Here is a 15,125-nt window from a genome sequence, read left to right as displayed (position 1 = left end):
AAGTAAATACTTTGTGAAGACTTGTCACTCACTATTAGTATAGCTGCTAGAAGACACAGCTTTTGAGGGAGCAGATACTTCATACATGGCTCACCACGGAGCTCAGTATGGGACCTGAAGAGCTGCATGGCTGGAAAACTGCATGGCTGAAGACTAAGAGCCTGGATAAGGATATAAATAAGGTTATAAATATAAATAGAGCAAATTAGATCCATCTGTAATCCAATGACTATTCTTATGCAAATACAGAGATGCTATACACTCAAGAACAAAAGCAACAAGAAGAAAAAACAAGCCTAAAATCCATCCTGGAACTGTTTTTACAAACAGAAGAATGTCACAAAGAGCATGAGGACTCACTGACCACACCTTGGTTGAATTAATGACTACAGCTATCTGCTACGGCTTCCTCCCTCTTTTCCTGTCCCATCACTAGAGGGAGCTGCTATTACCTCATTCCTCTTACTTGCCTGGCCAATTATTACACACTTATCTCACCTAATTCTCTTATCTAAGGTGATCTGTACTATCCTTTACAACTCATGGTGAGAAACGGGTACTTTCAGATTCTTATTCCTTTAAAATGCACGTTGCAAGTAAGTCACAAATTGCATTCTTGAAGTACCTATTTTTCAAGTCCAGGGTGGCTGGGCAGAGTGTTGAAGGACGAACCCCATCACAGTTACCTTTGGAAAAGATTTTGCTTCACACGAGGCACGACATTCAGCACAAAGGTTGCTTTCCTGGAACTCACAGATGATTGGCAGCATTTGTGTTATCACAGCAAGCAGCCACATGGGAGAAACCAGGCCAAACCCATCACATTTCGGATGCCTCATCCCTTCTGCAAAAACGTTGACTTATGACAGGGTAGAAACAGAATGGATTCAGAAAACTATTACATTTCCCAATTCATCACACAAATGTAAGCAAATATTTTAAACTTACTGTAAAATAGGGCTGACGCTTACCTAGCAGGGTGACCAGTACTGGAAATGGGACTGGTAAGGTTTACATTTGATACCCTTTCAGTAACAATAGAATCTGTGTACACGCAATGTGCAAGGAGAGAACTGCCCATAGTATAAACATTCAGGCCAAGCCCACAGCACAGGCTTAATCAAAAAGGTTCTTTATTTTAAACATAAAAAGAAACATTTTACACAGCATTGTTAGAACTATTGGGTACCTGCATTCCAGAACTGTGCCAAACACTTTGTTTTGTAACTTTGAAATCAAAACAAAAGAAAGCAAACATCTTGCCCTTCTGCTATATGCTCAAGCTTGTTCTGGATTGAATTCCAAGAGCCTGGAGGAATTTACTGGCTTACCCAGGAGATGTGGCAATGTGAACAGAGGAATATCAACACGAGCCCTTAGGATACTTAGACAATACCAGAGGTTGCAGCTGAGAGGATATGGATGCTTGCAATGCATCTCAGGCAGCTTACTCTCCTGATACTCTGCAGGTTTAATACACAATCAGGTGCACGCACACCATCACTCACGCAGGAAACAATAATAAAAAACATGAAAGTGACCAAAAGTCTTTTTTTTTTTTTTTCTTTTTCATTGGAGACAAGATTCCCACTCTATTTTTAAAAAAGGGATAATACAAAATTGGCACAAGTAGAAGGAAACCTGTGGGGTAAAAGCCTAGCCCCTCAGCTTCTAGCCTTCCAACTACAGCAAATACAGGGTGGAAGGGGATGCAGCATAGCCTTCCAAGGGGCTGGCAGCAGTATGAGCTAGCAGAGAACTTGCTTCACTTGGAATGACAAGGACTGTTTGTTACCGGCCATGAAGGAAGGTCAACATTGGCTAAAGACAGAGACCTTCCATGACAGAAGCAGGGAGCCCTGACCAAAATAACCCTGAGTTTTTTCCAGCAGGGATAAAAGTGTGCTACGTTGTGTGCTTGGGAAGAACTGTCAGGTCCCTGCTCACTCATTCCCTAATTATTGCATTACAGTCACAACCCTCTTTTCCCTAAAACTTAAGCAAGAGCACATAAACAAGGAGTCAGCTCGCTAGGACAGCAAGTCTGCTAGGACAGCAAGTGACTGATGCTGTGCTTTGAACTTCACCACCACTACCAGCCCCCAAAACCAAGACACCCTGATTCCACAAGCCTTCTGTGAAGAAAGCAGATGTTAATACAGGAAAGAAGCTACTTAAATGAGTGTGGGAAGGACAGCCAGCATCCCAGACGTCCGTATGGTGTTCCATAATGGCCAAGGAAAAGAAAGATTTCACTACAGTAGCCAGGAATGAGAAGAAGAAAAATGTTGCTGTCAAAAGTGATATGAGTAAATTATTTCTTCAACTCCCTTTCTTTGGAAAGCATCACTAAAGATTTTTGGGCTTTCACAGTGGAGGGCAGACTGCTTCTGCCTCATTCCTCAGCAGAGGCAGCAACATCTGTCTGCAACATAGGCCCTTTAAGAGCTCTTCAAGAGAAAAACAAAAAAAACCACCGGGCCAGAAAAAGAAACTGCCATGAATGTTTTGGTCAAAGTCCTCTAGAGGTTCACAGGTGTCACAGCTTTGGAACTCTACATGAAATATCAAGCAGTTAAATAATGAGTTGCAAGCCTCATCTCTGCAAATCAAGTTCATGTTAAAGATGTCTCACATTCAGCTCCCCAAAATCATTAGACACCTGTGTGTGTATGTATATAAAGCCAAAGTTAACCCACCTACAATGCGACTGCATGCATGTTCACATGCTGGAGGCAGAAGACAGCCTTCTAGAAAAAACCTTCACACCAACCTCAGAAAAAGGTCATCACACAAGACACGAAAAAAACACAACATCAATCTTACTGCAATAGTTTTGGAATAGCAGCAGTGTTGAGTGGTTCAGTGAAAGGTTTCACAAACTAATGTGAACTGAGGTCATTGTAGCACAGATATTAGACCTGCAGCTCCCCAGGTATATATACTGGGATGAGCTATTAGTGACGATGATTGTCTAGTACATAACTAATGCCTAGATTGGCATACCACAACCACTGCTTTCTGTGGATGCCATCCTCCAACATCTTTCATTTTATCAAAAAAAAATTAAAAAAAAATCAATCAGTAAAGAATTGATCCCTGGCCTTATCTACATTTCCCAGTCTTCCTGATGCAAGCCAGACCCTCAGCATGATGTTTGGTTGTGGTACAGTCCTACCTCCTTGTACACAGTATCTTTATTCTGACTTTTATTGCTTAGAATACCAGCTGTGCTGGAAAGACAGAACTGCCTGGAAAAGAAGTTGCTCCCCACCAGGAACCAGGTCAGTGAAAGTGGAAGACCAAAGCAGGACTCATGATACTATAGCACCTAGGAATAAGCCTCAACCTCTTGGAGAAATCCTCACTGCCAGGATCATGGGAGCCCAAAGGGTTTTTGGTGCCCTCTTGGGCTTGCTCATTTTCCCACCCTGAGCAACTGGCAGAAGTAGCGCTGGAATCTGATCTGTGTACTTGGTGACAGTTTACAGGTCTCCAAACGTGATCAGTTGGTCCACTGCACAAAAAGATCCATCTCATTTTTTTCATGAATCACGCTGCATCAGTAGTGCAAGGTCTTCTGTCTCTCTGACAAGGCCAACAAGGGCTGGGCCTTGCCTCTTAACACCATGTTGTCCCCCTGCCACAAGCAGAGCAGTGTCTGAGGCACGTCGTGAGCAGCTGCAGTGGGGAGAAAAAAAGGTAGAAGGGTTGGGGAGAAGGTGGCTGCAAGCAGCCATCCAACAAATGCTTGTCTGAGGACTGACTCTTCAGGGTTGCTAAATTAGACCCCTGTTCACCTCGGATAAGAGCTATGAGCACTGAAAATTAGGAAAAAAAAAACAAACAATAAAACCTTAAGAGCAGCATCTCAAAGACCTCCAGGCAAATTTTGTTTTCAGATTAATTGTAAATTCTTTGAAAGCTGGGGAAGAGAAGGTACGCTGACAGCCAAAAATCAATTATTTCCTGGAACAGCCTCTTGAGACTCCAGTGGAATACCCTTCTCCAGCCTCCAAGCAATACAAAGAAGTCTGAGATATCAAGGCAGAGAGAAAAAGTGGACAGAATGCTGCAGTGGGGGTAGAGGGAAAGAGTAGATTGGTTAATACAATGGAAGTCTAACGATTTCACCAATCCCTTCCTGCACACCACACTCCTCAACACGTTTTCATAGTGGAAGATCTCTTCAAAACCAATAGGGGCAAAAAGAAAATATTAAAATAAAAACAAAACAAAAAACAAAAAACACATAGTGAATTCTTGTCACAGGGCCCTGCTGAAAGTAGGCTCAACAGTTTGTACATTAGAAGGACATGACCTCTACGCAGAAAGTGCTGCTGGACAAAGGAGAACTCTGAGTCACTAGATATGGCCTGAAAGCTCTCAGGACACAAAGTGTAACAAGGAGAAGCTTGAGGTCCAGACTGAAACCAGAGAGGAAAAGCACTGTCTCGTCTGGGCCTGTGAATGAGTGTCTCAGCACAGTCCAAGAGCCCTGTGAGTCTCTCCCGAAACGCAAGCGTGCCTGGCTCCCATACTCAGTCCATCTCCATCGACATCAGCCGGCGACGCTCTCGTCTTGTTTCCTGCACTTCCTTCTTGCAGCACCAACGGGAGGTGCAGTAGCCAATGAGGCAGGATAAGAGTCCAATGACAGTGGCCAGACCAATGCCAATCAATAGGGGATACTTGAAAGCGTTCAGAACTGAAAAAAAGGAAGGAAGACAAAGTCATTACACATTACTGAGAAATTCAAAGATCTGCATTATTTTTCTTGCCTAAAAAAAAAAAAAAAGGGGGGGGGAGGGGGGAAAAAAAAAAAAAAATCACACATTTCTGTCACAGGCAGATTACTTATTTGAGAAGGAAGATCAATTATTTTTCCTTCTCGATTTCTGTTTTTTGAGGTTTGGAATACTGCTGTCTCACCAGACCCCCTTACCATTTCACTTCATTTCTTCCTCCACCATTTCAGAGCTACAGGGAGGCTGGAAACACAAGAAATCTTGGAGCAAGAAAGCAAAAGGAAGGTAGTTCCAAAAGATATCCCAATACCCGTTTCTCCAAACAAATGCCTTCCGAAGGTTCTCTATTCAGAGGCAGACTGTGCCTGCAATCATCTTTATATGACTGTTTCCAAACAGTAAGTAGTAAGCTCCTTTACATTTCGCTTGATTAGAACTATTGGTACGGTACACTCCCTGTCACTCAGCAGCCCTACCTAATAAACCTCCAAGGTTGGCTTAGTTGGTAGGCACCTACTGCACAGTTAAAAAGCAGGGTCAAGGAATGGAAGAAGCTTGGAAAGTACAGTTATAATAGTAAGTGGGAATAATAAGATCTTCTGATTCAAGTTCACGGAATTTCTCAATGTGACTTTTCATGGAAATGCTGAGAAGAAAGCAACCAGTTCAAAATCCCTCCTGCGTTCATTTCCCTTCTCAGCTATGTACTGAATGCAATATCTAGCACACATCTAGCTTCTCACGAAATACAGCAATGCTTGCAACTCAGGTTGCAAAGCAGATAAGGCACTAAGTGCAGTGAGTAGCACGTCTTGTGGTTAGCAGAGGGAGGAAGGAGACAGAGCTCTGATGTTTCATGCCCTGCTTTGATATTAACCACAGCACGACCCTACTTCAGCACACTGAAGTTGCAAGTCAAGGCTTCCTCCTGTAGGAAGAAAAAGGGTTAACACTTGGAGAGAATGCTAAGTCTTGATTAAAAGATGCCCTAGCTATGCAAAGCGTTACCAAGAAATGAGGGAAAAGAACATTTCAGAGTATAACTGTTCACACCTAACTAGTCCACAGAATCTGGAATAAGAAGTTGCAAACAAAAGAAAAAAGGATAGCAACATCTAATTAGATTATCAATGTTTTTAAAGGTATGTGTGATAGAGAGTAGTTGCTACAAAAAATATAAGGTGTTAAAAATCCCACAACAGAAACTGCAATACTGCTCTTACCATCCATTTTCACAGATAGAAAGATGGGTTTGGCTTTGATGTCAGGTTCCCGTTGCCATACCCCAGTGGCAGAGCGTACCCACGGGGTGACTACGCAGTAGTGGTTCCCAAAGTCGTGATCCTCACAGCCGTGAATGCGGAGACGGAATTCCAGTGGGCTGATTCTCTCCAGGCTCAGATCACTGCTCCCATTTCTCCTGCTCTGTGTCACGATCCCTCTCCGGTCCACCGAGGCCAGCATGACAGGCTCTCTGTCCAACGCAAAGGAGCGCACAGCAAACCAGGAGACATCAAAGGACATATCATCTGAATTTGCAGGGAAAAAAAAAAAAAAAAGAAGGTTGATCTGCAAGCATTGTAACCAACACTACATTATAACCAACTCTTGCTTTCCTGTCTACTACCCTCAGTAATCAGCAGGCAGGCCTGATGTCATGGAAAGCGTTGTAACTATGCTGACCCTCCACTGAAAAGGGAGCAGCAGTAGAAGGTATTTGCTAGAGGAGAGTGATTTCCATCACCGCCTTCATGCAGCATCTATACAACTACAAAGTCAGAGGGCTCATTCCTAAAGCTCCTACTTCACGTTTAGACTGCCTAAATAAAGAGATTCTACAAAAAGCAGAAGAAAAAAAAATTACCTGCAAAAATATTCCAGAGCAAAGCCTGACCACAATGCTTTTATACACTTTTTCCACAATTGTCAGTTACTGTCATGGATGATCACACATCCTGCCTTGTACAAGATACATTATCCAAGGAGACAGTTCACGCAAACAATTTGCAGCACCTTCCATATCAGTACGTTTAGCTCCTTCTATCTTTGTGCAAGATCTTACTGATCACATTAGGGGATCACAATCTTAGCCCTATTAGGCTGTTGTAGCTGAGTATCTATTTGAAAAATCACCATTACGTTTTGCTAACGTGAACTCAGCAATACCTGAGCATGAAACCTGAGATGACCTATAGCATAGACAGGAAAGGGCTTCAGATGCCCACTCACTTGGTTCATCAACAGTTCCCCCTTCCTGGAGCATTAACAAGCTGACAGGAGCTCGCTGGAAACAGAGGTTACTATTTTTACCCTGAGTTTTGTAACATCTTCTCACACCTAAGACAGTTCCTTTGATTTTGAGCATATATATCAAACCTCCACTTGCTGGTAGAGAGATCTCTGAAAAATACAGTATTAGCAATCTGAAATGTAGAACTGATCTTTCGTCTAAGCCCCAAACCTGCAGCTTTACTGAAATTCTTTGTAGATATGAGTAAAGACCATTTTTAAGCCTTTATCAGGCAAGCTGGCACTCCTAGAAGATAGAGAACCTTAGAATAATCTTATAAAGACAGGTACATGCTCAGCTCTGCTATTTGATGTACAGCATCAGCTGGCCAGGTGCTTCATTCTTCCTTACTTCCTTATAGAAAAAAACCACCTGCTGTATGGGGTATCATTAACACCCCAGTAAGGTGTGCTATTTTTACACACATCTTGGAAAACAAAACAAAAACACGAGAAAGCGGATGTAAGCACTGTTATTAGCACGGACACTGGCTGACCAAACAGTTTTGGGACAGCAGCTAGTTTACAACCCTGCCCGTCAGGGCCAGCTGCTATGAGTGACAACACAGCAGACCCTACACTTGCAGCCCTACAGCAGGGTGAGGTTTTCTGGTCCCACACAAGGTGTGCATAGGTCATACAGACCAGCAGCCTGCACAACAATCATACTTTCCTATCACACCCTTTGTTACTTGGCATACCATTCTGATCCCCTCTCTTTAAAGCAGAGCTAATACGTATCACCACACAAACACACCCAATTAAAAGCACCAAGCTTTGACCTCTGCCTTGTATACTCATCCAACTATCTATGGGAAGCAGGGCCCCTACTTGAGACAGCTCTGTTTCTATAAACTACCCTCCTCCTCTGCTGCCTGTTTATGCCAAATAAGGCAGTAACACTGGCCCACAGGCAGTCGTATTGGGAATGACCAATTCATTGGGAAGTTTATCAAAACTGCCATTTGCTCTGTGTTTTCAGGTATGGAACACATGGATACCTTCCAGGCTGAGTCCAACTGCATCGAATACACAATTGCATTTGCTAAAATGGATTTCAGCAACAAGATAGGTGGAAAAAAAAATAGCTTTCAGATTCCCAGGCTACTTCTTTCAGTCAGTAATTTGAGGTTCTCTTCCCTCAACATACAAAGAGGAATGCAAGCATTTGCTGTCATTTTGAAATAGCTGAATCTATCTTCTGTAATTACAACATGGGACAACTATTATGCCAACATATTTTATTAGTCAGTATACACAGCGTGCAATTAGTGACTCACTGCAAACAGTCAGAGGGAGGATTTGGCTCAGAGAACTCTTTGTCACTATCTTCCCTGAACTAGCTTCATACAGAAAGGAATCAGATGACTTTGCTGTATCTCTCACATTTTTCAAATTTAGCAAAACAAGGACATGAATCAAGCGCTCTCTACAGCTCAGTGATGAACACTCCAAGCAGCTCCCAAGTGCTAACAAATATGTGATTTTACTGATGTAAAATGGGCCACGTGCAAGGCTTCCCAAAAGCAACTGTAGAACCCCACACACGCCCTGTATGGTGACAAGCCACTCAGTTTTTGTCCTCGGGCTACAAAAATCAAAACACACCCACTGGAATCACACACACATGGTCAACACTGCAAAGGTTTCTTCCACCAATCAGGTCAGTAAGTGCCCATGCGCTAGGGAGAGTTTCACCCTGGGAAGTCATCATTCAGAAGGCAACTGAGAACCTCAGCCTCAGCATCAGCTCCTGCAACTCAGCTCCTTCCATTATGGAAGGCAGAGTCTGGGAATCGGGTGCTTCAGAGGCCCTGCAAGCAGAGTAATAGTGGTGCTATGCTTCTTCCCCTCCTCAGCTAGTGAGGATCATCAACATGTAAAGCACATCTTTATGCATATTTCGATTTGACACACAGGGCTAAGCTGTCTGGGTCTTAGCTGCTTCCCTGGCCAATCACTCCCTGAAACAGGGAATCCTATTTCTAGACCAGCTCTTAGGAACCATACACTTCCACTACTTAGAATGGAGCTCTCTCAGCATCCTGTTACAGTGCTGAATCGCAATTTTGAGACCCTTTTTGTTTACTACATTTAAATGAGATTGAATAGAGCTTCCTAGAGAGCTGAGCGAACCACTTCAAACCATACAAGAGGTAAACAAGCTGGTTTTGTTAAATTCTCCAGTGCCCACTGCGTCTGTCTGGAGCAGACTGAAAAAAACCCACCTCTTTCAGACAGAGTAAGTAACACTTTAAAATCCCTATGCACATACCCAAGAAGGGGTGATCTGGGAAGTCTAGAGAGATCGTTTGCGAAAACGTGTATTCAACAGAAACATCAGAAGCAGCTTTTATACCTTCAGGGCACAGAAGTACTACTACTATTCCCCTCTGACACACACATGCTCTCCTTGTATCAATTCAAAACACCAGCTACAGCTGCCAAGCCAAAGAAGCACTTCTTTAGATGGAATGGTTGCTGCCATGTACTGAGCTCAGTAATGCACACTCCACTTCAGCAGGGTCTCAAAGAAGCAGAGGAAATTAAACCACGTAGCAGTCAAGCCAAAATCTTTTCAACCCTTTTGAAAGTTTCCCACAGGGTGGGCGTGCATACTCACAGACACACACTAGAAGAGGAACCAATCCACAAGTAATGCTTCTAGAAACAAATGGAGCTGAGAAGGGGAGTGATAAAGATCATCGTCCATTTAGCTTTTCCTCAGCTCCTTGAAAGTACTTTATTTTTCTGGTTGTACACATGAAGGGGGGAAAAAGATGGAACCCAACACTTCATATTCCTATACAAAGCATACATACTAATCTCCTCGCATGCTTGAAAAGTTGAGTGCCCTGTGTACAAAAGCAGAGCCAGCTGGCATACCAAATGCATTCAAACTGTCCAGGAAGTGTGTTTAACAAAAGATCTTATGAAATTTTCTGATCCTTCTCTGCTCAAAACACACTGCTGTGGCAGATCTAACACCAGAAGAGCAGACCTCTTGAAAGCCATCACAACCCAGACCCACAGAATGTAGTCAGGATAGCAATGTGCACAGACCGTTGCTCTACTCTCCTTTCTTAAGTTCCCAACCTGAAAGGCCATGGCTGCCATGTGTTTTTTTTTCTAGGAGATGCTAGCAATTCTTGCTCTTCCTGTCTCATTATCTGGTGTAGGCTTTTCCCAATAACACACCTCATTCCCCTGCTGGGATGAAGCAGCGCTGTTATTTTCAGTCTGTCTTACATTTTGGCATTTATTTAAAAAGGAAACTCTCCATTTGAATGATGAACTACATTGTGATGCCTACTCAGTGCAGATTCAGATCAGAGATGAGATACGGGTGGAAAAAAAAGTCAAGTGGTTACATCAGGTTGTTGCTAGATGAGCCCTTAAGGACCTTCTCTACCTAATCTGCTCAGTTATCCCACTTATCTATTTCCCTCCAACCCTGAAGTCAAGAATGCAGAATGACAAGGGAAATCTGCACACCCTACAGCTGCTGCATAGATTCCAGGTGTTTCTTGCAGTTCTGCTGCCAGTCTCACCCAGAAGACCAGCAAGGACTGGAGAGGCATCAGCTTTTTAGGACCACCTGAAATGCACAGGTGGAACTTTTCCACACATACATGGCAGAGTATGGCGGGCTAGACCCCAAATCTTGTTCATTCAGCAACTGGAGGCTCAGAGCAGAGACCAACACGTTCCCCTAACACTTGCCACAAGACCATGCTTTTTTTACTCCTTTCTATAGGTATCCATTGCGTGCACCTCATCTGCCCCATTACAGACAAATAAGTCACAAAAACACACACAAAAAACCCCAAAACATTAACAACAACCAAAAAACAACCACAGAGCAGAGTTGCCTTTTCCAGATATTATTAACCAACTAGGAAACAGATTGCAGTGCTGACATTTACAACTCTGCACTGGCTGCTTATGATCTGCGAAAAGGGCAACACTTCCAAACACAGGTATCATCTATTGATTCAACAGACATTCATACTCCCTCATGGAACTTCCCTGTTTAAACCTAACTCTGCTGATCAGCAGCTCCTTCAAGAGGCCATCTTTTAATTTCAGTCCATTTAATCACCTTTCCCTTGTCAGAGCTTCTTCCTGTCTCAAGCTACCAAACACACACAAAAGCATCACAAACTCAAACGCACTGATAGGAGAGCCCCACTGTTAGTAAGTGGCCTCTTTTCGAGTTCTAAGTTGGTTGGAGATGCTAAGGTCTCTTTCACGAGGCAACTCCAGGCTTATTTTAGCTGTAGAACGCCAGCAGAAGCAGCAGCTGCTCCCTGCTAGCAGTTATTACTCTCTATGTAAAGGAAGCCAGTGGTCCTGCCTTGCAACAATACCTGTAAGAGCTTGGGAACACCTCAACTGAGATGCATTCCGCTGAGCAGAAACTGAGGCATACATATAGACATACATTGCTGCAGACCTCACAATACCCCACACAATTAATCTTTTGACAGCAATAAAGTTTAGTCAGCATTTGCTCCTAACCAATCATTTCAGTAATACAAGCCACAGACTTCCATCATTTTTCCACAAGCAGCAGAGAACCGTAATAATCTAGCAAATTGCCTCCCTCTTACATTCAGATTTAACACAGAACAGACATTCTGCAGTTTCGAAGTGATGGACCTTTACTAAACTTGGCACTTCATCTCATCAACTACTACACTAAAAAACATTTGCCACACAGCACCTTTTTTGTAGTGGCTTGTACACAGATTTCCAAGTTTCCTAAGAATCATAGCATCTTTACATTTAGAGATATACATACATATTTTTATATATTTGTATTTGTTTAGGTTTCTTCTAAACATCTTTCATATATTTGCATACATCACATTACTCAAAAAAAAAAAAAAAGAACGAACCAAACCTCACTCCAAACTCAAACTTTGAGAGAGCTGAACTCACAGCATTTTGATGAAAAGTAGCTTAGGCAATGTTGGGCAAGCAGGTAAGTTTTGAGCAATTCTCTGAACTTTTCAGCCCTTCACAAATGTTTGCCTTTCAAGTACCTGTTGTCCTTTTCACAATGATTAGGTACTGGGTGTTTCTTCCCATACAAAAAAGAAGGCTCGCCTCTGAAGGCAATAGGAATTAACATCCATTTCAGTATTGAGGCTGCAGTAATCAGTTTTTATGATTTTCAGATTTACATTAAGCCTTAAATTCACTGTGAAGCATTGAGTTGACTGATCAGGTGATTTTAAGACTGCTTACAGATGACTGCAAAGGTTTTGCAAACGTATCTCCTTTTTAATTAAAGGAGTCAGGAACAGTTTCCCATGCTCACCTAGTGGCTGTAGGCTGAGACTGCCAGCACTGGTGTCAGTTGTACAGGCAGCACAAGGGCAGAGTTAGCAATAGGAACACCTTTTTCCTTCTACCAAGAGTGTGAAATGCAAAACTTGTTTTAAACTTGGCTGTGCAAAGAATACACTCTCTCCTGTTATTTATCTAGTTCTGTAGGACTTTCAGTGCTAGCTCTCAGTTCTCCAGCTTCACTCAAATGACACAGTGTTGTAGCTGCTAGTATTCAATCTCAAAGCAATTGAGTTACAAGGGAAATATTTTTGTCAAAATACCTGGCTCTAGTGTCATTCCATCTGTTGTGATGATACAGAGCAAATCTGCCAGTTCACCTTGGTAAATCGTCAGATTGTCAGAATGCACCGAGACATTAAACACAGGACCTAGAAAAGAGTAACCACAATTATTCATGATATGCTTTTTCTTCAGAGTCCGTAATCTTTCTTGTACATTATTGAATTCTCCTCTACTTGTTTGCTGAGACTGAGCTTTGAAGTAAGGATAAGCGATCATGCAAGTTTGGGCAAAACAGTCATCCATTTTTAGCCACTAATTGCTGCACTACCACCCAAACTGCCAGGCCTGTCACACAGCACAAAATCACCGCCAAAGTCTGCCTTCCACCATCCTGTGCAAAATGAGCCCTTCTGCAACTGGTGACTTCACACAGAAGAATAAAATTCAGGTCCTCAGGCTAATCCAGCACAGATCATTTTGGCTGACACTGTCAATAGGAATTCAAGTTAGAGCAATCCATTAATTTAACAACACAAGTGGTTCTTCTACAGAATTGAAACACAGACAATAGAAGAAGTACATCTGATAACACTTTTCTGTGGGTTTTCCTTCAGGCTCTGCTACAGATAGCTTCTTTCATATAAGATGTCTCAAGGCCCAAGGGTACGGTAACTTCTTTAGCTGTAATGTGATGATGGTAATGACGAAAACCACTGGGCTGTTATGAAATGCTCAGACACCATAACAACACATGTGTTTGACTTCTAAGATGCAGAAGATAACAAAACTTCCCCTCGTTTTGACAACTACATCTCCAGTGCAAAATTCATAAAACCACAGTTCTTCAGATACATCTACACTGCTAGTACTGTTTCACCAGGCAGAAAACAACGTGTCAAAATACCCTTAGTGATTTTTCTACTAAACAAGGTGGAAGAGATGAGCATGAGGGAAGCTGATGACAATGGTGGTCTCTGAGATGGCTTTGGGGGAAGGGGCCAGGGAGTTCACAAAGGAACTGGGGATTCAGATTAAGAGGTAACAGTTTTCACTCACCCTAGATTCTGTCAGCTGCTGTCATTAACTGGCTCAGCTACTTCTGGGACAGGAGCAGAAGCAACAAGAAGAACAAAAAAGTAATTTGGGCAGGAAGAGTAAACTGTTGGAAGATCTTCCCTCCTCTCACGTGTTACTGTTTGAGTATAGAAACTGTAAATTCCAAATTCACTAAAGATCTGTGGCAAACACTACTTTGATAGAGAACAATTAAGAAATTCAGCTAAGAAACCCACTTGTCCTCTGCTCTCTCAACAGGTTTATGTGGAAAGTTGCACTAAGAACTCACCAAGGTTTGGGAAAGAAACTTGGAGATGCCATAAAGCTAGAGCTTTCATTTTTGGTGAAGCTGTTCTAGGGTACAGGGGCCTGACTTGTTTTCATCAGAGATTATACAGCACACTAAGAAATGAATTACAATTACACTGCAGTAGTCACCCTGTGGCTTCCAGGATTCTTCTCCAACAATTTCCACTGCACTCAGTCTGCTGTGCTAAACCATAAACCTCTTAGTCTTCTCTGCCCCAGAAACAGATGCAGTTTGTACATGAGGACAGTATGTGGACAAACATCCCAGAGGTTTATACCCATTCTCCAACCAGAAGTATTTCTGTTAAAAAAATAAGATTGTAAGGTGCCCACATGAAGCAAGAGTAAAAGGGAAGTATCATGACAGGATCCTTTTCTGGGGAAATGGAAAGATATCAGACTGACTGCTTCCTCAGCCTTTGTCCAAACTCTATGGGAATTCCATGCATCCTGACATGCCTGGAACACACACACACTACAACCATATTGCCTTTGCAGCCTACTTCTTCACATAAAGCAAGGTTTGTTTTTTTGTTGGTTTTTTTTTGTTTGTTTGTTTGTTTTGTTTTTGGTTTTTTTTTGGTCTTTGGTGGGTTTAGAGGTAGCCATGCAGACAGAGGTTCAAAGGCCCTAGGGCCTAGTCAGAGGCAGGACGAACCAGGGCTCTGCAGCCAACCGTAACCAGGGGAATCCTCAACTGTGACTCTGCTGCCACAGCAGCAAAGCAACTGTGAAGACTCTCAGGAACACCCCCACATTCCCAGCATATACCTCTGCAGTACTGACTGAATGCAGAAGAGCACCATAATAATCCTGGTTGCTGCCTATAGTTCAGGGTCTGCACTACATGCTGGCTGTAGGTGAGGGAACGCATCAGGGATGTGAGATGTGCCCTGCTTTAGCACCTAGGCCCAGCTCTGTTGGGTGCTGGCAGGGATCAGGCAAGGGAGAAGAACTGTGCAATCCCAGCTTGGTCAGGCTAAGGCTGGGCAGTCTTATCCCTGCCCTGGCAGGGTGAAAAAAGAAAGACAGAAAGGTACACATACAGAGGACTTCTTGAGTTTTATTTCTAGATCAAACATCCAGGCATCTACTGCTCAACAGATACTGGATCCTAACCCCAGCATGCCAAAAAAGCCACTA

The 15,125-nt window shown here is 42.9% G+C and overlaps 1 protein-coding gene across 3 annotated transcripts in view; it reads right to left on the bottom strand.

Annotated features, from left to right (window-relative positions):
- Window positions 1-1,116: 1,116 nt before the first annotated feature.
- Window positions 1,117-15,125, bottom strand: part of PTGFRN (prostaglandin F2 receptor inhibitor) — a 66,724-nt gene continuing 52,715 nt past the window's right edge. For 2 of the 3 annotated variants that reach the window (XM_085240512.1, XM_085240506.1), the window contains exons 7-9: window positions 12,656-12,763; window positions 5,972-6,277; window positions 1,117-4,708 (exon numbers count right to left, since the gene is read on the bottom strand). In XM_085240512.1, coding sequence (XP_085096638.1) covers window positions 4,542-4,708; window positions 5,972-6,277; window positions 12,656-12,763 — 581 coding nt within the window. In that variant the 3' untranslated portion in view covers window positions 1,117-4,541. The remainder of the gene's footprint in view (window positions 4,709-5,971; window positions 6,278-12,655; window positions 12,764-15,125) is intronic. The other variant, XM_085240519.1, reaches the window with a different exon arrangement.

The sequence above is a fragment of the Meleagris gallopavo genome, chromosome 1 (genome assembly GCF_905368555.1).
Source record: "Meleagris gallopavo chromosome 1, MGAL_WU_HG_1.1, whole genome shotgun sequence".
Lineage (NCBI taxonomy): Eukaryota > Metazoa > Chordata > Aves > Galliformes > Phasianidae > Meleagris > Meleagris gallopavo.
Note: the sequence above shows the minus strand (reverse complement) of the source record. Positions and strands in the feature narration are given on the sequence as shown.